The sequence below is a fragment of the Sus scrofa genome, chromosome 9, assembly GCF_054392235.1.
Source record: "Sus scrofa isolate SSC_HxYL_T2T_F1_AM1 chromosome 9, Sscrofa_HxYL_maternal_Yorkshire_Landrace_v2.0, whole genome shotgun sequence".
Classification (NCBI taxonomy): Eukaryota; Metazoa; Chordata; class Mammalia; order Artiodactyla; family Suidae; genus Sus; species Sus scrofa.
In genome coordinates, this window is record NC_139391.1 from 120,654,960 (window position 1) to 120,675,609 (window position 20,650).

The 20,650-nt window shown below is 41.7% G+C and overlaps 3 protein-coding genes across 26 annotated transcripts in view; 1 reads left to right on the top strand and 2 right to left on the bottom strand.

Moving 5' to 3' along the window:
- The window catches only part of TNFSF4 (TNF superfamily member 4), a 328,053-nt gene extending 324,566 nt beyond the window's left edge, over positions 1-3,487 (bottom strand). For 8 of the 10 annotated variants that reach the window (XR_014814397.1, XR_014814398.1, XR_002346947.2 and 5 more), the window contains exon 1: positions 2,476-2,922. The gene's annotated coding sequence lies outside the window, so the exon portion shown is untranslated. Of the gene's footprint in view, positions 1-2,475; positions 2,923-3,114 lie in introns of those variants that run through there. The other 2 variants (NM_001025217.2, XM_084974665.1) reach the window with 2 other exon arrangements.
- On the top strand, positions 3,106-14,376 carry PRDX6 (peroxiredoxin 6). The gene is given in 5 exon segments (NM_214408.1): positions 3,106-3,280; positions 6,964-7,120; positions 10,763-10,909; positions 11,664-11,810; positions 13,342-14,376. Coding segments are annotated over 5 exon segments (675 nt in total). The 5' UTR covers positions 3,106-3,185; the 3' UTR covers positions 13,471-14,376.
- Positions 14,377-17,031: 2,655 nt separating this feature from the next.
- Positions 17,032-20,650, bottom strand: part of SLC9C2 (solute carrier family 9 member C2 (putative)) — a 74,598-nt gene continuing 70,979 nt past the window's right edge. For 13 of the 15 annotated variants that reach the window (XM_084977627.1, XM_084977633.1, XM_084977639.1 and 10 more), the window contains 3 exons: positions 20,448-20,529; positions 19,255-19,310; positions 17,032-17,625 (listed from right to left, as the gene is read on the bottom strand). In XM_084977627.1, the coding sequence (XP_084833753.1) occupies positions 17,590-17,625; positions 19,255-19,310; positions 20,448-20,529 (174 nt within the window). In that variant the 3' untranslated portion in view covers positions 17,032-17,589. Of the gene's footprint in view, positions 17,626-19,254; positions 19,311-20,426; positions 20,530-20,650 lie in introns of all 15 variants that reach the window. The other 2 variants (XR_014816246.1, XR_014816248.1) reach the window with 1 other exon arrangement.

The window sequence follows — 20,650 nt, forward strand, 5'->3', positions numbered from 1 at the left end:
TATAGGGAAACATTGCTCTTTTATATCCAGCAGAAGGTGGAGGAGAAATTTTGCTGTTGTGGCTGCAGGAAGATGGCGAAACACTCCTCCAATACTTTGTTTGATCTAGCTCCGCATCCACTATGTCTAACAGGTCACAAATATTTATCAGTAAAATACGGTCTAAACTTAGGAGTGTAAAACTTTGTGAGACATCCTAATATACTGTTGTTCTTCCAAATAGGCATTGCCAATCCCTTCATCTCCTCCTCCAGTCTGTCCAAAGCAGTTAGGAACAGAAAAGACTATCAATCAGCCAAGAGTCACATCCCTCTGAAAAATCCCTGCAGTCCCTGCCTTTCTGTCACTCAGGAGTTAATTCTAAGGACTTCAAGTTTCCCCCAAACCTGAGATCTGCCTGAAGACATTTTTTCTTTTTTTCTTTTCTTTCTTTGTTTTTTGTTTTTTTTGTTTTTGGCCACACCCACAGCATGCAGAAGTTCCCAGGCCAGGAATGGAACCTGCACCACAGCAGTGACAGGGGTTGCAGCAGTGACAACGCTGGATCCTTAATCCACTGAGCTGCATGGAAACTCCAAGACACTTTTTTTCTGATATCAAGGCCTCCACTCTCTCTGCAAAGTAAATCCTTCTTTTAGCCTAGCCCTCTCACTTCCACATTCTGCTCTCCCTGGAATGTCTGGAATGTCTCTCTGGCTGCTTCTCTCCCAGGGCACACCTAGCTATTCCTTCAAGAATGGGGGCTGGCCCACACAACACCTTCCTTCAGTAGCACAAAGGTCAAACTCAACTACCTACATGGGTCAGGTAGGACTGCAGGTGTTCTTTGACTTTGTTTGCATATCAAGAATATGGGAACAAGGAAAATACGCTCTATTTTGTTCTTCCTAGAAACATATAGCCCTTAGGCAACATTTGAGTTTTTACATCTTTGACAGAGATAGGATACATTAGGATAGAATTCATTTTCCTCCTAATTCTAATCTAAGAAAAATAACCAGGTAAGAATGGGGTAGAAGTCAGCAGACCATGTCAGTAAGCAGCAAGGAGCCTTCTGAAAAAATAAGGAATATACGCACTGGTAGAAGCTACTCTCCAGTCACTGTTTGCCAAGTGGAACATAAGCCCAGTGTGGCCAGCTCTTGGGACTTTTTAGGAAACAGAAATCCAGATATTTTTGTGAAAATTTTTAAAAATTAAAAAAATTTTAAATGTTGACAGCTAATTCAAAAGAATTTAAAATGCTGAAAAGGCTAAAGCAAACAAGTCTGCAATGTACAAGAGGACTGCCAGTGTGCGATCTCTGGAATTGTAAATTCTAACAGACATTTATCTTATTTTATTATTAAATTATTGCTTAATATATAACAGTTTTACCATTATGCCTTTTATAGAGATCTATAATGTTTCTGTGTTCTTTCTCCATAATTTTGGCATATCTGCATTTTCTAGCCTATCTCCACAACATTGTTAATAGCCTTAAATTCAAATTACCTTCCTTTTCCTCTTCTCTTTCACCCCTACAAAAGGAATTAAAGCATAGAGCTTTTAAAACCAAAGCTTGGAGTCAAACTGGTTTACAGATTAAATTATAGTAGCTTCACAGAGTTTTCTAAAATGGCTAAGAAATTTTACCAGTAATCTTACAAGTCCTTGTACAGGAGAACTGAGCAAATATGATTGGCACGCATACACACGAAAACATCACTCCACTGAAAACTGAAATCTTAGTATGTGAGTCATTTTTCTTCACACTGCCATGTGCCTTCTCTAAGTCTGGGGACCACCATCCAGAGAATTTTTGGTAATTTTGGTCCATCTTCTCCACCCAAACTCCATCAGCATTTACGCTAGGTTTTTATCATAACTGTACATACCTCTGCCTTCCTTGTAAAACCATATCTCTCCTCTGTTATCAGCAGGCCTAGCACAATGCCTAGCACATAGTCGGCAACGCAAGGGTTATTGCATAAACTACTATCATCATCCAAATAATAGCTACTGTTGCCAGAGAACTTACTATGTAAATTAAGATGATTGTGGAAACGGATGCAGCTGACAATGGTAACCACTTATAGTTTACCTACATTAACCCAGAGGCTTTCTCAGACCAGACTATCCAATTCAAGATGCACCCCAGTCACCCTGTGGCACATAACCTTACTTTCTCTGAATAGGATTTACTACTGTTTAACATATTCTTGTTTAATTACGCCTCCCTCACTATAATGAAAGCTCCAAGAATACAGTCATTTTGTCTACCTTGTGCTTGGCACACAGAAAGCAAAGAAATGAATCTAAACTTCCCACTTTCTTGGGTGGAAGAGTTGACTTGCACACAATAGACCACAACAAATATGTTTTTAAATTTAGATTTAGATTTCAGGATAACTGTGTTGAATAGCTTATGATTCATAGTGAACTCTGGGAGTGGAATAAAAATAAAACTTTGTTCTCATTCCCCCAAGCACTTACTGACATAGGTGCTGGCATTTTTGCTGCAACAAGAAAGCCACTTCCTCTGACGTAAGGTGCCCCACATGTCTGGGTCTTGCCACATTCTCAGATACAGAAATCAGGATGGCTAGGCTGGCTGGGGCGGTCAGGATTCCAGACGCTCACACTAAGAGAGCAGGGAGTGGAGGGGTCGCGGGACCCCTCTGCTGGGAGTCGACCGTGAATGGGTGTCAGGAGGGTCTCCGCGGATTCTTGCGGCTCCGCAGGGCCGCTCTCAGCCTTGGGGCTCCCCTTCCTATTGCGTTCCGCTTCCTTTACCTCCAATGCCCAGAACGCACCCCCAAGATTCCAGAGGGCGACGTCATTGAGTCCCCTGTCACGTGAGGGATCCTGGCAGGTTAGAGGCCTGGCGAGGTGTTGGACCGCGCCCAGGGCTGTTCTGTCCCAGCCCTGCTTCAGACTACCGCCAGTTCCGGCCTCTCCTACCGCGCCCGCCAGCGTGGGCCCCGCCCACCCCGCCAAGGCCTGGCCCCGCCCCTCCCGCCCGCCGCGGCCCCGCCCATCTTGGCTGTGCTTTGGTCCCGCCCACCTTGCTCCCTCCTGTCCCGTCCCGCCCCGCCCCTTGAAGCCCCATTTATTCCTCCCCGCAACACCTACAAGGCTAGAACCAGCCATCCGTTAGCTGTCGCTGCTGGGCTTCTTCATCTTCCCGCGTCACTGCTGCCGCCATGCCCGGAGGTCTGCTTCTCGGGGACGAGGCTCCCAACTTCGAAGCCAATACTACCATCGGCCGCATCCGTTTCCACGACTTTCTGGGAGACTCGTAAGTGGCCAGTTTGTCGCCCTGCCCTGGGTTACGCCCGGACTCGGAGGTGCCTTCCCCTTTTTCTCCCTTCCGTCCTCCACCACTTGCCGCCCGCCTCCTCCCGGCACCGGTTCCTGCACGTGCCTTTCCTATGTGCCCTGCCCCGCGGCGACAGATCGCCGCTGAGAGGAGGCGACCCTCTGGTCAGCCATGCGCCCGCCACTTGATCCTCTCCAGCCTCCCGGCCCCCGCATGGCTGGGCTGGCTTTAGAGAGGGGGAGGGGAACAAAATCAGGTCCTGGGAACTGCAGGCCAGTGCAGAGGAGGGTTTGTTGTCTATTTAATTCTGTCTTCTAAACTCTGCAAGTAGCGTGGTTCAGCCGAAACAGGGAGGAGGCAGGAGCCGAGCCTCATCTGCGGTCAGTTCCTGGGACTTGTGCCCAGGGTCTCACCTCCCTCCTTCGGTTCTGGAATTTGCTCCCTGGGGAAAGTGGGTGTCCAAGGCCAAAGTCAGAGGACACTGCTGCTGGCTGAAGGTTCAGGAAGGGCCCAGCGTGTTATCTGAGGGTTCTGCTTGCTGCAGTGGTATTTGCACAAAAAATTTGAAACCACTAGCTTGCCAAGTAAGTAGCTGAAAGACTTTTTACCCTGATCCTGCTCCAGTGGCCACAATATGATTTGATAACAGCTTTGGGAGGATCCCAGAACACTCTGTGTGTGGGTGTGTCCTTCACTCCAGAACCTGCAACACCTTGAGGCAAGGGCTTCCTGAGGTCGTTCAGTTGCAGTGATCCATGGCAGGCACCGGAGCACCCCACCTCCCCAGTTGTAGACCCTTTTGTTTCATAGCTGCGTGCCTCTCACTGCCCCCTCCCCCATCTGCCATGCTTCCAGCAGCACGTAGCCTTGCCGAATCGCTGACCCATGATCTAGCCTGGCAATCATACCACTATGACTTGGAGTACATGGGTGTAACCGTGGTTTTACAGCTCCTGAATAAGCAAACTTTAAGTTTATTACATTTAACATGAAACGGCCCAGATGTGTCTAGTTATGTTTCTGGAGTTCCAGTGGCCCCACTACACTGTGGTCCAAGGCTTTATGACCTTTGCTTTGTACCCTTTTTATATAGTGTCCAGGTATATGTAGTATATACAGAGGGCAAAGTTTATGAGATTAATCAGTGCTTGGACAGACCCATGCAGAGCACCTGGGAGAGATTCTTAAACTTAGTCCTAACCACCCCCCTTTTAAATTCCTTAAATCCATTTTCCAGCCACTGATTAAGGGAAAAGCTAAGTTTTTTGAAAGAGAACTAGGCTAGAAAAAGGATGAGAAATGGAACATTCAGACCTTAAAGACAGGGAAGGGCTTCGGAAATACAGACTATGTCCAGTCTCATACTTGAAATCTAGGTATTAGTATTTCTCCAAGACTCCAAAGGATTTTCAGAGAATGTTTCTTCCCACTCCAATCTACAGCCCTCACCTCCCATAAAACAAAATCTTATCAGAACTCTTGAGTTAAATATATTAAAGATAACTATTAATATAAAGCATATTTACTGTAGCAATATTTATAAATGATGTAGCTATTTAAACTAACCCACTTGGTGGGGGTTAGGGGGAGTATTGTGTATTGGCCTTGACCTTGATTTGATTAATAGCGTGCCTTCTCAGGGAGTCACCAGTAAGAAGAGAAAAATATCTGCATTTATAAACAAATAATATACAAGTCAGTCTCAAACCAGGCAGGGGATAGTACTATTTCCTGCCCTACCCTAAAAATAAGTTTGAGCCTTTTATATCATTATAATGGATTTTTTTTTTCCTAATATAATTTTTCCAAACTCCATTCTTAAGGTGATCTCAATCCAGGTGATCCATTTTTGATCCAGTTGTGTTTTGGAGTAAAAAATTAAAATAATTTCGAACACTCTTGGTATCTACCCTGCCCTCGGCAACTGGAAACAACTAAGGGGTTTGTTTGGGGCTGCATTTGGTGAGTTTATTGAGCCTAATCACTCTTTCTGTATGCATGTAGTAGAAGCAGCTTCTTCACAGTGCATCTCCACCAAACAAAACATATATTTTCCTTAGGGTGATGAGGAGGGACCCTCCCTTAAAGGAGGAAACATTCTGTCTTTTGAAAATGAGGAAGGAAGGAAATAGGATAGTGTAATTGTATTACTCTGAAGAGCAGCAGTAGGGAGTTTTAGAGGGAGACAGGCCTTACACAGTAGGACATTCCCAGAGTTCCTATTCCCAGCCTTGTGGTAAGCTACAGAGTTTGGTTCTGAGGTGGCTTCAAAGGAGTTCCTTAACATGATTCAGCAAAACCGTCTCTTGACTCAGCAATGGAAAGAGAATGCCTAACAATACAGGAGGAAATGCCCTGTTGTTGTTTTTTTTTTTATTCTACTTCTGAAGACTTTCCTTAAGTCTCATCTGATCTGTAAACAGATCCTTTACCACAGGCTCTTAAGGCCTAGTTTTTACTCATAGTTTATTTAAAAACATATATATCTCTTACTGCCCTTCATAAAAAGTAAACATACCACATCCCTCCATAATCTTAAAAATATTACTTCTCTCATCCCCATCCCAGTCTTGCCATAGGGCCATCCACCCATTTGTAAGGAAGTCTTTTCCTTTCCTGAAGACTTGGGAGTTGAGTGGCAGATGTAGGTGGGATTTAAGTATCTTGTCTCTGTTCTGTTCTTTGTGCTTCAGGAAACTTGGCAAACTTTGGAGAGGTCAGCTTGGCATCTAGGCTAGATTTAGTAATCTAGTAGTTTAGGATCCTGCTTTAATGTTGTCAAGTCGATGGGAGGGTGGAAACTGAGTGTTAGATTTTCTTAGTTGAAAGAGTAGTTTCTGTTGCCAGGGAGAAGGAAACAGTACTCCAAAGGTTCTTGGTGACTTAGCTTGCAATGTACTTAAAATCTGTACAAGTTTAACCATAGGTAATGATGATTTAGATATTAGTAATTACTCAGCATCTATAGTTATAGAAATCAACATTGTAGGCTGTCATTTTTCCTACCCACTTGGTCTAAAGCAAGAAGAAAATGCAAATGAAGGGATAGGTAAAACTCTTAAAAGTGCTGTTGCTTTGTCCGGGTACAAATATTGGGCAGGTGCCCCGTTTGGCAGGTTAGAGCAGTAAACTAGTTTTAGAAAAGTTTTTATATCTGTTCACTTCAAAGAAGCCAAGTGTCAGCTTTAATTTTACAAATAGAGGATAGAAGCCTATTTATTTCTGATTACATAATCTGTTTATTATTGTAAGTCAGGGGTTGGTCTAGATTCAGGGCATATTGGGACATCTGTTAAAGTCTTTTTAAGTATCTATCATGTTGAATTTCATATCTTTGATTGAATTGGACTTTTAAACATAGGCTCTTCTAGAGGTAAGAAGATCCAAAAGCATTCTTCAACAGAAAAGTTTGAAAGTAATTGTCCTCATAGGCATTCATTTAAAAAGTTAGGGGAGTTCTCTGGTGCTCTCATAGTTAGGATTCGCACTGCAGCCCAAGTTCAGTCCCTAGTCTGGGAACTTAGATTCTACATCAAGCCACTGCACTGCTGTGCCAAAAAAGAAAGAAAGTCATTTTCGATCTAGCATTTGTGATTTATCATTGTACACGTTGTTGGCAAGAATCTCTCTATTCATTTGTGGCCTTCTCTTCCTTCATTCAGATGGGGCATTCTTTTCTCCCACCCTCGGGACTTCACCCCAGTGTGCACCACAGAGCTTGGCAGAGCGGCCAAGCTGGCACCAGAATTTGCCAAGAGGAATGTTAAGATGATTGCCCTTTCAATAGACAGTGTCGAAGACCATCTTGCCTGGAGCAAGGTACAGTACCCATTGGCACATGCTTTAAGGTTATAGATTAAGTTAAAAATGTTATGGAGTAGCTTGGTTTTTTTTGAGGTAAGGGTACAAGTAACTTTAGATTCAGACTTCACTGATTATTTGAAAATCTGACTTGGACTACACAGTATGTCCACCTTGCTAAATCCAGTGGTTTGTTCTCAGACCCATTTTTCTTGGCTTCCAGGACACCACCTCTCTAGCTGTGCCTGCTCATCCTTGGAGTGAATGTCATCTCCCAGCTGCTAATATATGCTGGAGTTGCCCTGACTCATTTCTTGGACCTCTTCTCTTTTTATCTACACTCTTTCCATTGGTGAACTCATCTACCCACATTGCTGTGCTCTGCTTCCCAAATTTCTATCTCTAGGCCAGATTCTCCTGGCTTCCAGATTGTTGTAACCACTGCTTACTCAGCATCTCCCTTGATATGTCCTATCATCTCAAATATAGTATGTCAAAAACCAGGCTCCTATTCCTAATCCCAGGGTCTTAGTCATCTCAGCTAATGACATCTGCATTTGGTATTTGCTCAGGCCAAAAATCTAGGATTCACCCCAATTCCTCTGTTTTTTTGTTTGTTTGTTTTTCCACACTACCTGTCTGAGTCATTGGCTAACTTAATTTGCTCAACCTTCAAAATATATCCAGAATCCTATTTGGAAGATTCTTTCCCCAGGTATCTTTATGGCTTGCCCTTACCTATTCAGGTCTCAACTCAAATGACACCCATTAAGGCTATCCTTGCCCTCTTTATCTAAAATTATAACCCCTCCTCCTCCCCCAGTCAATTTTTCTCCTTAGCGCTTGTCACCATCTCAAATACTCTGTACATTGCTGATTTGTTTGTTTCTCCCCACCAAAGTGGAGGCTCAGCAGGGCAGACTCCTGTTTTGTGCACTCTTGGAACAGTGCTCAGGACTCAGTACATCCCAGGCAGCAGTCTTTATTTGTTGAATGAATGAACAGAAGCAACTATCTACTTTCAACAAAAGCATTTACTTGGATAATAAATGTGGTCTAGACTTGACAACATTTTAATGACTTTGCTACAATGTCTACAAAATGATGCTAGGGAACTTTTGAAGAATGCTTCCCGTGCACTAGGCACAATGTCAAGCCCTTCATGTGTAGCTGAATAGAAGATGTAGCATGGACTTGTGAGCTGGTCACTTGGGGCTCCATTCCATGGCCACTGTATACCAGTTAATTCTAAGTGTCTGATATTAGAAGAATCATGTACAGGAAGAAAGAAAACGCATTTCTCTTTCTTGAGGTGGATTTTTTCATTCTTTACACTTGGCTGTGAATGGCCGCTGACATTTCCACAGTATTCTCACAGGCAGTTTCTCATCAGTTTCTCTAAGTGTAGCCCTTTAAGGGAGGTATATGGTTCCTGCTCCCAGTTTTTCAAATGAGAATACTCTTTTTACCTAGGGAGTTGGAGGGACAAGCTCAAGATTTACCTGCCAGAAAATGGTGCCAATGGGATTTGAATCTCAAACAGTGTTCTCTTTAATACTAGATGATAAAAAGTAGTAATTAGCTTGATTTGGGATAGAATAAAGCGAAGGCATATGGCTCTTTGGTGTTCAAAGGGTAGAATGTAATGCCTATTGTGAAAATGGAAGGGTTGAGTATTACTGCATAGTAATAATGAAAATTACAGTTGGCTGAAGGAGTTCATAGCCCATTATATAATCCCTTTTAAAGTACAGGAACACACCCAGGTTCATTTCCACTGGTGAGTTTGTGCCTTAGAATTTTCAAAACTGTGATTGCATTAAATAGAAAACAAGTCCCAATTTTCAAAATAGTGTCCAAACTTTGAACAAACTGGTTACATAGGGAACCTCAAGGTGCCTCTAGCATGAAATCATACTGATTATTACTTAGGTCTGGTGACTTGATAGACAGCCTATGTCAGCAGAAGGAAAGTTAAGCTAATAAAATTAAGAAACGTGTTAAAATTTCTTGTGATCCATTTCAAAGTTCACCAATGTCTTTTATCCTATGGCGTCTCTATTAAGAAATATACAAAGGATCTGTCTGCTGTGACATCAACTCCTGTTTTTCCTGTTTTACTGGCAAGGCTCCACATAATAAATAGACCTTTTTGTGGTGGGGTTTTTTTGTTGTTTTGTTTTGTTTTTTTGGCCACACAGGTGTCATGCAAACATTCCTGGGCCAGGGATGGAACCTGTGCCACATCAACAGCCCATGTCACTATAGTGACACCAAATCCTTAACCCACTGAACCACAAGATAAATTCCTCATTCTCCAATCAGTAGTTTATGCCTATATGTTTCATTAATATTGCTCCCACTCCCTAGAATGCCTTCCTTTGCCTTGTGAAAATCTTATCTATTCTTCAAGGCCCAGGTAGAAGCTTTTTTTTTTTTTTTTTTTTTTTTGTCTTTTCTTTTTAGGGCCATACCTGTGGCATATGGAGGTTCCCAGGCTAGGGGTCCAATCAGACTGTAGCTGCTGGCCTACACCACAGTCACAGCAACGGTGGATCAGAGCCGCATCTTCAACCTACACCACAGCTCATGGCAACCCTGGATCCTTAACCCAGTGAGTGAGGCCCGCAACTTCATAGTTCCTAGTCGGATTTGTTTCCACTGCGCCACAGGATCTCCCCTAGAAGGCTTTTCGAAGGCTTTCCCAACACAGCAGTCCTACCAATGAGGAGGCTGGTATACTTCAGCATTTTCAACCTGTCATTTACATATTATCATCTTGCATTTGCTGCTATTTATGGGAATTATCCAACCAAATTAGAAATTCCTTTGAAGGCAGGAACTGTGTCTTACTCATCTGTATCCTACATGTACTTACCATAATGCTTAACCCACCTTATGTGCAATATCAGCACTAGATCAAATGATGAAGCTAGATTTTTTTTTTCCCCAAAAAAACTTCCAGGGATAGGAAAATAAGTGAAGTTTTACTAGAAGAACAAGGGATACAGAGAGAAAGGGAGTACATAATGGTCCTTTAGTTCAGACTTGAAATGCTTGGTTTTCTATGTGGATTTCACCCTAGTATAAAGTTACCTTTGCCTTTTTACCCATCATTTAAATCGTCCTTGAAGTATATATTCAACTCTGTTCTTATATTTGCTTTAAGTTTCGTGTTTCTTTATCTTTATTAATATCTGTCTTAACAGTAGTTTAATGTCTGAGTCAGAGTGCTTTTGAGGCAAAGACCAGATCTACTGAATTATTTCTGCATGTGGTATAATTTCTAAATGTGAACTTATTGTTTCTGAAGGTTTTTTTGGTATTTGGGTACCCAGAAGTACCTTGGACTGGGGTGTAACTCTATATTATTCAACTCTTAAAGAGTTTAATGCTGCTTTCTCAAAGCAGTAAAAGCATGCTAAATTTTAAGAGACTTGGACATGAAAAGGCTTATAACCTAAGTACTATACCTAGTGCTATTCCTGTCAATGAATAATTGGGATGAGGAGTGTTTATTCATTAATTTTCTTATTAAAATTACTTAGAGAAAGTTTTATTATTATGGCCCTCCTCCCTGTCTTATAATAAAGACGATGGCTGTTAACTGATTAAATTCACAGGTTGAAATTCCTCTTTCCCCTTTCACCTGCATTTCAGGATATCAATGCTTACAATGGTGAGGAGCCCAAGGAAACGTTACCTTTTCCCATCATTGATGATAAGAGTCGGGACCTTGCCATCCAGTTGGGTATGCTAGACCCAGCAGAAAAGGACGAACAGGGCATGCCTGTGACAGCTCGTGTGGTGAGTTGTAAACATCCATTATATAATCATCATGACTGACCAGGCTATATATGTCCAAGGAAATGCTTGGACCAACTAAAGGAAATGGGAGAATTATCTCCAATTAGGGTATGTCTTGGTGGCACTCTTCACTTATTATCTAAACGCTGGGACAAATAAAAAATTTTCAGCTAAATTTTTTAACTGTTTATTTCACAGCTTTTGGAAATCTACATAAAAGTTATCCTTAGATGTCATCTAGAACTGAGAAATATTTTTCTGTAGTACTCCTGACAACCCTTTCTTTAAAGCAGTGGGTCACAGCCTTCATAAGGCACTCTGGCTTTGAATTCTTATTTGTTCTGTCCTTACCCACCAAACTTAGTCCCTCATCTGCACAAATGTACAACAAACTGAGGACCAGTCTCAACTCCCATTAGTGCTATATTTTTATGACAATCATCTGTCGTAAACATAGTTCTTCCTGAGGCCATTCCTAGGTACAGTTTGCAAATCAGTTTTTCTTGCTGAGACAGCCGGAACCAAATATAATTCTCTTCAAGTTTAGAAAAATAACATGGAAAAGAAAATCATCTGTATTGCAGCCATTCAGATTGAGTGGCATATCCTTCTAGATATCTGGGGATTTTTGTTGGTGTTGTTTTGTTTTGTCATACCCTTGAAAATTTTTAATGACGTAAAAGCTTTCTAAGAGACTTCAATATCAAAAACACTCAAAGAGCTCTTCCTGTTTGTGTGTCTGTGTACTTTGCAGGTATTTATTTTTGGTCCCGATAAAAAGCTGAAACTGTCCATCCTCTACCCAGCTACCACTGGCAGAAACTTTGATGAGATTCTCAGAGTAATTATCTCTCTCCAGCTGACAGCAGAAAAGAGGGTTGCCACTCCGGTTGACTGGAAGGTAAAGATGTTAAAAGGGCAGACTCTCAACTTGCCAGGAAGGCCTGTGGGGGCCAATCTCTAAATGGCCACCTTCAAGTTCTGTGTTACCTGGGGCTGTGTTTCTGGCATGCAGGTACACTGGGAAGAGTTTTTCTCCTGGCTGAGTTTAAGAAGATTTGCTGAGAGGCCATTTTCAGGCTCTTACCACATTTTATACAAAACACAAACTCCCTATATTTTGTTTAGATTATTTGGATAAATAATTGGTCAGAATGATTCCTTTTCCTAAGAAAAGGACATAAAAGGGCATCAAAGTACCTGGTGTATTAATACCCTGAAGCATTTCGTTTCTCCTAAGTTTCAGCCTTTTAGACCCATGTAGAATTCTCTGAAACTTGTTCATGAACTTTGAATATCTAAGATTTCTGCCACAGGTAGGGCATGGAGAATATCACAGGAATGTTTTAACCTACATTTTTTTAATATGCTAACCTGAATACCTGGTTTGGTTATTTTGTTTCTTCTGACAAGCAAGTCATTTAAATTCTGTATCCATGCATTAAGCATACATGCACAGAGCCCAGACAGCAGGCACTGGGAGAGAGCAGTGAACAGTCAATATCAAGTCCCTACCCTCACAGAATTTACACTCCAGTGGGTAGAGGCAGACAATAAGCAAGTTTATAGGCTATGAGGTGACAGTGTGATAGAGAGTGAGCAAGCGGAGGTGGAGAGAAGGAGAGCAGTGGTGAAAGGCTTGGTTTTGTATCTGCCTGTCAAGGAAGGCCTTTCTCTGAAGGGACCTTTGGGAAGGCTCTAAAGAAAACAAGGGACCAAGTCACACATATTTGGGAGGGAAACACACTGCAGACTTGAAGGAACAACAGCTAAGGAGCTTGCCTAACAGTGAGCTTAGCATATTCAAGGAAGAGAAGAGCCAGCATGCCTGGAAAAGCAGCAGCAGGAGGTGGGATGAAGGGAAGGGGATGAGAGAGGAAGCCAGATTCAGTCAAGCAGGACACTAATAACTTAGAATTAAAATTTTAGGAGTTCCCGTTGTGGCTCGGTGGGTCATGAACCCGACTAGTATCCACGAGGATGCGGGTTCCACCCCTGGCCTCACCCAGTGGCTTAAGGATCCAGCCTTGCCATGAGCCGTGGTGTAGGTTGAAGATGCAGCTCAGGTCCTGCGTTGCTGTGGCTGTGGCATAGGCCGGCAGCTGCAACTCTTATTCAGCCCCTAGCCTGAGAACTGTCATATGCCACAAGTGCAGCCCTAAAAAGCAAAAAAGAAAAGGAAAAATAAGAGAGAAATGTCAAAGTGTGGTGGCGAGCCATTACTGGGTTAAAATAGGACTATTTCTTGTTAAGATGGGGAAATACTTCCCCAAAGTGTCAAAACCAAAATTCCTCAGGGGAGGGAGCAAAGGAGACTTAATCAAGCAAAGGAGAATAATCATTCTCATCAGTACCTGTAGCTACTTTTCTAAAATTAATTCTTGCCTTTAGGCTTTAGGATAAGACTCACCATTGTCAATGTCTTTCCATAGAATGGAGACAGCGTGATGGTCCTTCCAAATATCCCTGAAGAGGAAGCCAAAAAACTTTTCCCTAAAGGAGTCTTCACCAAAGAGCTCCCATCTGGCAAGAAATACCTCCGTTACACACCCCAGCCATAGGCTCTCCAAGGAGTTGGTGCTGGAGCTGCTCACTTAGCACCATGAGCCAGAGGATGCCAGCAGCCCCTCTCATTTTCCTGCAGCAGTTCCATAAAAACATCCTGGTGTGATCTCAGCCAAGGTCTTTAGGTTGCTATACTACTAGCTTATTAAATGAAAATGGCACTAAAAATTCCTTGGGATTCTTTGCTCTGTGCCTTCAGCAGCATTCTCTTCTCTTCACCTATCAGCTCTCTGCCAACTCTCTGAAATGTGAGGCTCATCTTGTTGGATCTCTGCAGGGTCAATAAGATGGTATCAGTTTATGGTTGAAAGAAATCGGCTTTGCTCCATCAGAGATTGACTATCAGGCTTTTTTGTTTTGTTTTGTTTTGTTTTTTAGCTATTCTAATCAAATCCTCTCTTCTGTTACCCATTTTGGAAAGCAATAGAACGTGGGGTTCAACTTCCCTGTACACATCTAAGTACAGAACCTAAGGATGTAGAGTACTCCAGATGTTCTTCAGTATTCCATGTTTTGATCACAGCTGGGAAAAACTTTTTCAATTCTGTACTTTTCCAGTTGATGACTGAAGCTGGGGGAGGGATCTTTAAATACTTTGCTATCAAGAAATTTTTTCATTGAATTTCTGTTGAAAGGGGGCAACTACAGAAAAGGTTCCCCTTCCCTGCCAGGGAGGTGTACCAGAAGGCATGAGCAGTACAACCAGTGCCAGGTGCCTTTCAAAGTATCTCTGGATGTCGGTCTGCTCTATGATGAAGTGCCCATGAAAGTGCACACCTTGGCAAGAGAGGACAATTGGAAATGTTCTACTATAGAATTAGTCATAAGTGGGGGAGGGGGGCTATTTTCTGAATTTTGCTTTTTAGGAATCAGCAAATAAACCCTTTGTTAAAATGCAATCAGAGAATTCTGTTGTCATGTTTTGAACTACTACTTTAGATGTGTGCCCTGGGGGCAGATGTTTCCTTTTTAGTGGGATTGACCCTGGTGCTTTTCTCTGAAGACAGGGAGATAAAATTTCACATAATGAAAAGGGTGGGGCAACCGATGAACACGTGATTTCACCACCTACTTTGCTTCTTTGGGTTACTTGCCTAGATCCTGTGGACTGTGCGACGCTTGCTGTAAAGAGCTCTCCTTAACCTAACGTTTTTGTGGGACTGTTGGGTTTAAGAATATGAACCTTGAGAATAATGGGACATCTGTGCTCTTCTGGAAAGGGTATTAAGTACTCTGACTTAGAGTCTCTCAGACTTATACTGTTCTAATTAGTCCTGGGTTTAGAAAGAAGTGTCCCATACCTGTTCAAATCTTTTTCATGTAACCCTCTATATTTTTTTGAGTAGAATTGTGTAAAACATGGTCCCTGGTACCATGTTTTATAGAAGTCGCTTTGAGAAATCAAGTTATTCTTAAGTCCTCGTCTGGCTTCGACTTTCTTTCATGGTAACAGTTCAAAGTCTAAATCTCCAACACTAATTATTCAAACTTGAGTCTTATCTTTACTGATCAATGGAACACTGGCCATTGAATTTTATAAATTCAAAATCAAATTCATCAATTTTCCCCCAATAAATATTTTGCCCCTCTTATCACTCTCTCAGGCACCCAAACCTTGGTGTTTTGTTTGGCTGTATCTATCTACCCATATAGATGATGTCAGCATAAAAATGCTGAAAAGCTCAAGGAAAAAGGAGGTCATGAACCCTCAAATTGAGCTCTGACTCTGACACTAAGCAGGATGAAGCCCTGAGACTAAAAGCATTCTTTTCCAAATATAAAATGTTAATCAATGAACATGCATTGCCAGGGTAGAGGTGATGACACGTACATTTTTTAATACACTATTGGGCATGGGGAGGAGAGTCTGCCTTTCTAGAATTATTGCTCTCAATTTCCACGGGGAGAACAGATTTAATAAATCCAAAGACGTATTAACAGAAAGTGAATTATATGGCCCTTGTGGCTATGAGAAAAGTATAAGAATTTGAGAGGCAGCGTACCATATGACTTCTCAAGGAATCATCAAATGCTTAGGCTAATTTAGATAGATTAGTAAAGTGATAAATTTGAGTCCCATGTGTGGTCTTGTTTAAAGTCTGACCTCACCTCCAACCTCTACCCTAAGGGTAGGAATCTGCATTGAAAAGCTCAAGATGGGGTAAGAAGCCAGAACAGCTGTTTCTAAAGGGCCAAGTCAAGATGTCAATTATTGGATGCAGTGAACTGACAGTGATTACTCCATTTGACCCCATCCCTTCAGGACAACACAAATTGAGGAAATACAACTTTGACTCAAAGGGTGCATTAACTAATTAAAAGGTCATTGCCACCTTCTTGTCAGTGATTAGCTCAGAAATGGACATGTGATTCAGTTCTTGGGATTGAGACACAAATAGAGGATTATCAGAGTTTCTAAAGAATTCTTGACTCGAGAGCAACTGGAAGCCTCTTTTTCTCTCACACTGAATATGAACAAGAAAACATGAAGCACGGATTGCTGCTGGCAGTTGACTTACAGCCTGGGAGCTGGAGTCCAGCCATAGGATGAGGCTGTAAAGGTCAACAGCCAAGTGGAGAGAAAGAAAAAAACCTTGATCCTCCGTCATCACCAATCTACCTACCAACTGTGAACCCCTCCTACTTCTGGACTTCTATTAAGTAAAATAATAAATTACCTTAGTGTTCAAGCCTTTTGAATTGGGTTTTCTGCTGCCTGAGGCCAAAAGCATCCTGATGTAGCTGGAGTGAAGTATTGTCCTCTAGTTGTTTCAAATACTTGGCAATATGCCTCATAAGCAAGATGGTAGAGCAGACATTTGTTTTCTGCTTCTTCTTCATCCCCTACCCTGTGGATCTCAAGCCTCGATATGTATTAAATCACATGAAGAGCATGTTAAAATGCAGAGGTCAGGGGCCTACCCCCAGAGATTGAGTCTACAGGTGACCAGAAGTTCATCTGGAGCACAGGTAATTGCGATAAGAGTGCACAGCAGACACTGCAGCTGACCCAATACCCATTTCCCTTTATTCTTTACTAAAAGACCTAGATTGTATTAAGGGTGACAAAGTGAGTTGCCAGTTAAAATTCATCTTACAGTGACAAATAGGTATAGTCATGTGACGGTGCTGCCCCCAGGGTGGGGGTCCCTTCCTACTAAAAGCAAAGCTCAGTAATGAGAAAGGAACTTGCCTTACTGAAAAGCAAATGGGATGCCTGAGTGACAGATGTTGTTTTGCCACCCTAAGGATGAAAGCACAGGCCAAGAATGGAGAGGAGCCTAAAAAGAGCCTGGGTCTGTGATAACTTCCTTTAGCAACCAGTCCTGTGGTTTCTGTAATGTGCAGCCACATCTGACATTTGTTGAGACACAGGTGCCCTACAGGCCACTCTGAGAAATACTGCCCTATTCTAGCTATCCGAAAAGTTCTTAATAGTTAGGCTTGACTTTTTTCTCATGTTTCCTTCTATTCTTCCATTACGGTTTACCCTGGAGTAGAGAATCATGTGTTCTTTTAAAATCTTAAGATGAAAAGGAATTATGGATTCTAAATAATCAGACCATAAAATTTAATTTTATTTGACTTTAAAATAAAATGAAAAGTGATATCAAAAATAGTATGCAATGTAAGCTTGTTAATTTCTCTTAAGCTTTGCTTTCAGAAACTGAGATTATGGAATAGAGTTCCATTTTCCAATATTTACTAAACTGGGAATGGGGGAAATAGCTTTGAAAAAATGTTAGGGAGATACTTACTATAGCAATATCACAAATCAAAATTATACATCATATGCTTTAGATAGTAATATGTTAATTTACGCTTGTGATAACTTGTACTCTATTATAACTTGCCCTCAGCTGGATACAGGATTTCATTTGCTAGGCCATAAATTTTAGGATATATTATCCTGAAGAATTTTGAACATCTCAAGTATAATGTAACAACTTAAAATCAGAGCTTTTGGAGCAGTCCATCAATCACCTGTAAAATAAATGCAGCAGTAAATTGTTTTAGCAATTTCTAAATAAACTCCTTGCCAGATCATCGTTCGGCACTTGAGTCAGGATATTAGCTTGGTCTTTAACCTGACTCCACATATCACATTAGTGCCATTAATATCCTTTTCTAAAATGGGTTCCAGCTTCCAACTATAAAAGAAAGTCAGAATTAAAAGTGTTAGACTATGAACATTCCAGAAAAAAAAAACTTAAATCATAAAATCAGAAAACTTACTGAAAAGTTTTCATTTTATTATCTGGAACACCCCCTTTTTAAAAGACCTGACATATTAAGGACTTCGAGTAAGTATGTGTGCATCTATCTCTATGCCATCTAAACACCATCTTGTAAAGAGATACATTAATTCAATTAGAGTAGTCTATCAAAGGTACACTTAAATGTTAGGAGAGTAAAATTCCAGTTAACTTTGTGACTGGTTTCAAGGTGAACTGGAAACTTTTCCTAAATTGGAATGAGAATTTTTTAAATAATGGACCCCAGAAAAGAGTGGCAAATGAGGAGTCAAATCACTAGATTTTCCCATTTGTGCAAAAGGGTCCCATTTAGATGAGGAGAGGATAACCTAGGAAGACTGCCTACAGAGAATGAAGTTGCTTTGTTTAAAGGAATCAATAACTGTAAGTTTGGTCAATGCAGCTTTCTTTCCCCCAACACACTGCAAACCACCCTGACTGTCATAAATGATGGTGGCAGGACAAGCATTTCCATTAGAGGGGTTTTAGGGTAGCTATCTGGTTGGGGTTGTGATGGGCCAAGGGACGTCTCATGAAGCTGCACCTACACAGCCATCATTTTTCTTTAGAGGACATGCTGATTGGAAGTGACTTGGCAACTGGTGCAGCCCATTCTTGGCACCATGACTGCTACGTGGCCCACTTCCACATTTGCCTGGTGCCCTGTTGCTCTGTCTTTTCCTCCACTCCACTCAGCAGTGGGCTTTGGCCCAAATGAGAGCTGATATGGGCCCTCACTGAGTAATGAGCTTTGCAGGCTACACTTCTTCCCACCAGACTTGTCTCTACTCTGTCCTGGCCCAACGTGACCAGCCCTCTCCTCGTCACCTCTAGGCACAGTTTCTGGCACTTCCCAAACTTTTCTAAATTAGCCCTGATTGCTGAGGAAACTAGGAAAAGGTGTCAGACAAAAACCTAAGTGACTCTCCATAATAAAATGTTTTGCGTTATCTTGTTTTATCTTAGACTCATACAAATTTGTCATCCTACTCCATGGTATGTTTGTTTCAATATAAAACGTAATAACCTAACAGTAAAACGAATTCAATTCTCCCTTTGAAAGATCATCAAGTAAAACTGATATCGAGGGAAGATGCCTATGATCAAGCTCTGCTCCACAAACCCTCACCAGGGACACACACATCCACGGGAAGTCATGCTCCAAAGAGAAGGATCCATATTCAAACCCTAATGTCTAACCATATGCATGATGAATGGTCCTCCCACTCCCTAATCTCAGAGATCCCTGCTTTTGATTAAATGTTGGGGGAAGGAGTTGGGAGTTGGGGGAATGGGAGAGCGAGAACTGGGGCAAAATTATTATATTTTTCAAAAATATTCTATGATTTAATTTTTCAGTAGTTCAGGTAAGCCCTGATCCCAATGTTTCCATATTAATAAGCTTCCGCTAAGAGTCTCTTTTCACACCACCTACATGTCACTACCTGACTTCATAATCTACTTTTGCTCTGCGGTTTAATATTCACAATGAGAAAAATCTAATCAAGGTGTCAAGTTTATTACCTCATCTTTTCGCTTCCAGTTATAGTCTCTCTTGGTCATTTCAAAACTGGTGTGGGCTGAGCCAATCCAAATAAATGTGTGAAACAGAAAAATTCAATTAGGAACTTAAGAGTATAGATAGCAGGAGAATATTCAAAATCTCAATTTACTTTCTCCTTGTAAGTCTCCCCTTTCCCTTCTCTCCTTTCAAAGAGGCTTTTTTACTTTCTTCCCCCTCAAGCAGGTTTGTTACTAGGCTCCCCAAAGTCCAATACAACACAAGAGGGAGTGGCTTGGACTGCAACAAACTGTAAAGTATCTGCTTCCCCTACAGGAGCCAGCGCTTCTCAGCTCTATCAGATTATTGCCACATATGAGGGCTGAGGGTTGGCAGACTTTATGCAAATGAGAAATAATGAGACATACACTATTGATAAAATGTTACTTTGTGCAAACAAGTTGAAATCATAGAACACCCCCCCCACACACACAAATTAACAATTCATTTAGAATGTCTAAGCTAGCAGAGAACACAAATTGCAAGCACCAGGATGGTGCTCATGAGAGGAGCAAATCAAAGATTACCATGTTTTCAAGCTGGGTAGCTGCAAAAATGGTCACTTGGTAAATGCTGAGCACTGAATGAAAGATCTTGAATGTATTTTCCCTAGAGCAAGGCCTTCCTATTTAGTCTTCTTTTAGAATGAATACAAATGAGTGCTAAGCCCATTTAGTGACAATAATTACTTAGTGACTATCAAAGGGCACCTCAAAGTAAGTCAGTTGAGCTGTGGCTGGGATCATGGTTTGGAATATTCAGTGAACATGGGTCAGGTTCCATATTCCATTGGGTTGTTAGAGAACCCTGGCTTCCCACACCTGGGCCTGCTATGTGAGTCTACACCCCCCCTACTCCTGCTCTGCTCTGCAAAGGACTATGAGGCTCCAGCCTGCAGGACCAGATTACAAGGTGCCATCCCCCCACAAGGGTATAGGGAGAGAAACATGAGAAAGAGCCATCAGAATTTCAGTGTTTAGAAGTTTCTCACATGTGACCTCCCAGAAGCAATGTGGCAGCTGGGGTGGACCTAAGAATGGAGATGGTGATAAACATACACAATGCCCTGGAATCATTTTCTTAGAATGAAATGAATCTTAAACATATCAGAAGTCCTTCTCAACGGTTTTCCTACCAGTGAAGGGCTACTCCTCACCCATAGCCTTGGTGTTGCTATTTTTAACAGGCTCAGATGCTTGGATAATCAGCAGCTTGCTTAAATCTGAAGTTCCCTGCACCTAAAGGAAAAAAGTCAAAATTAGTCAAACGGGCATTTTTTTTAAATCTCTAACTAGCTCCCTTGTTAACCTTTCCAAAGAATATAAGAAATAAGCCAAAACCTAGAACTGGGCCTCCAAC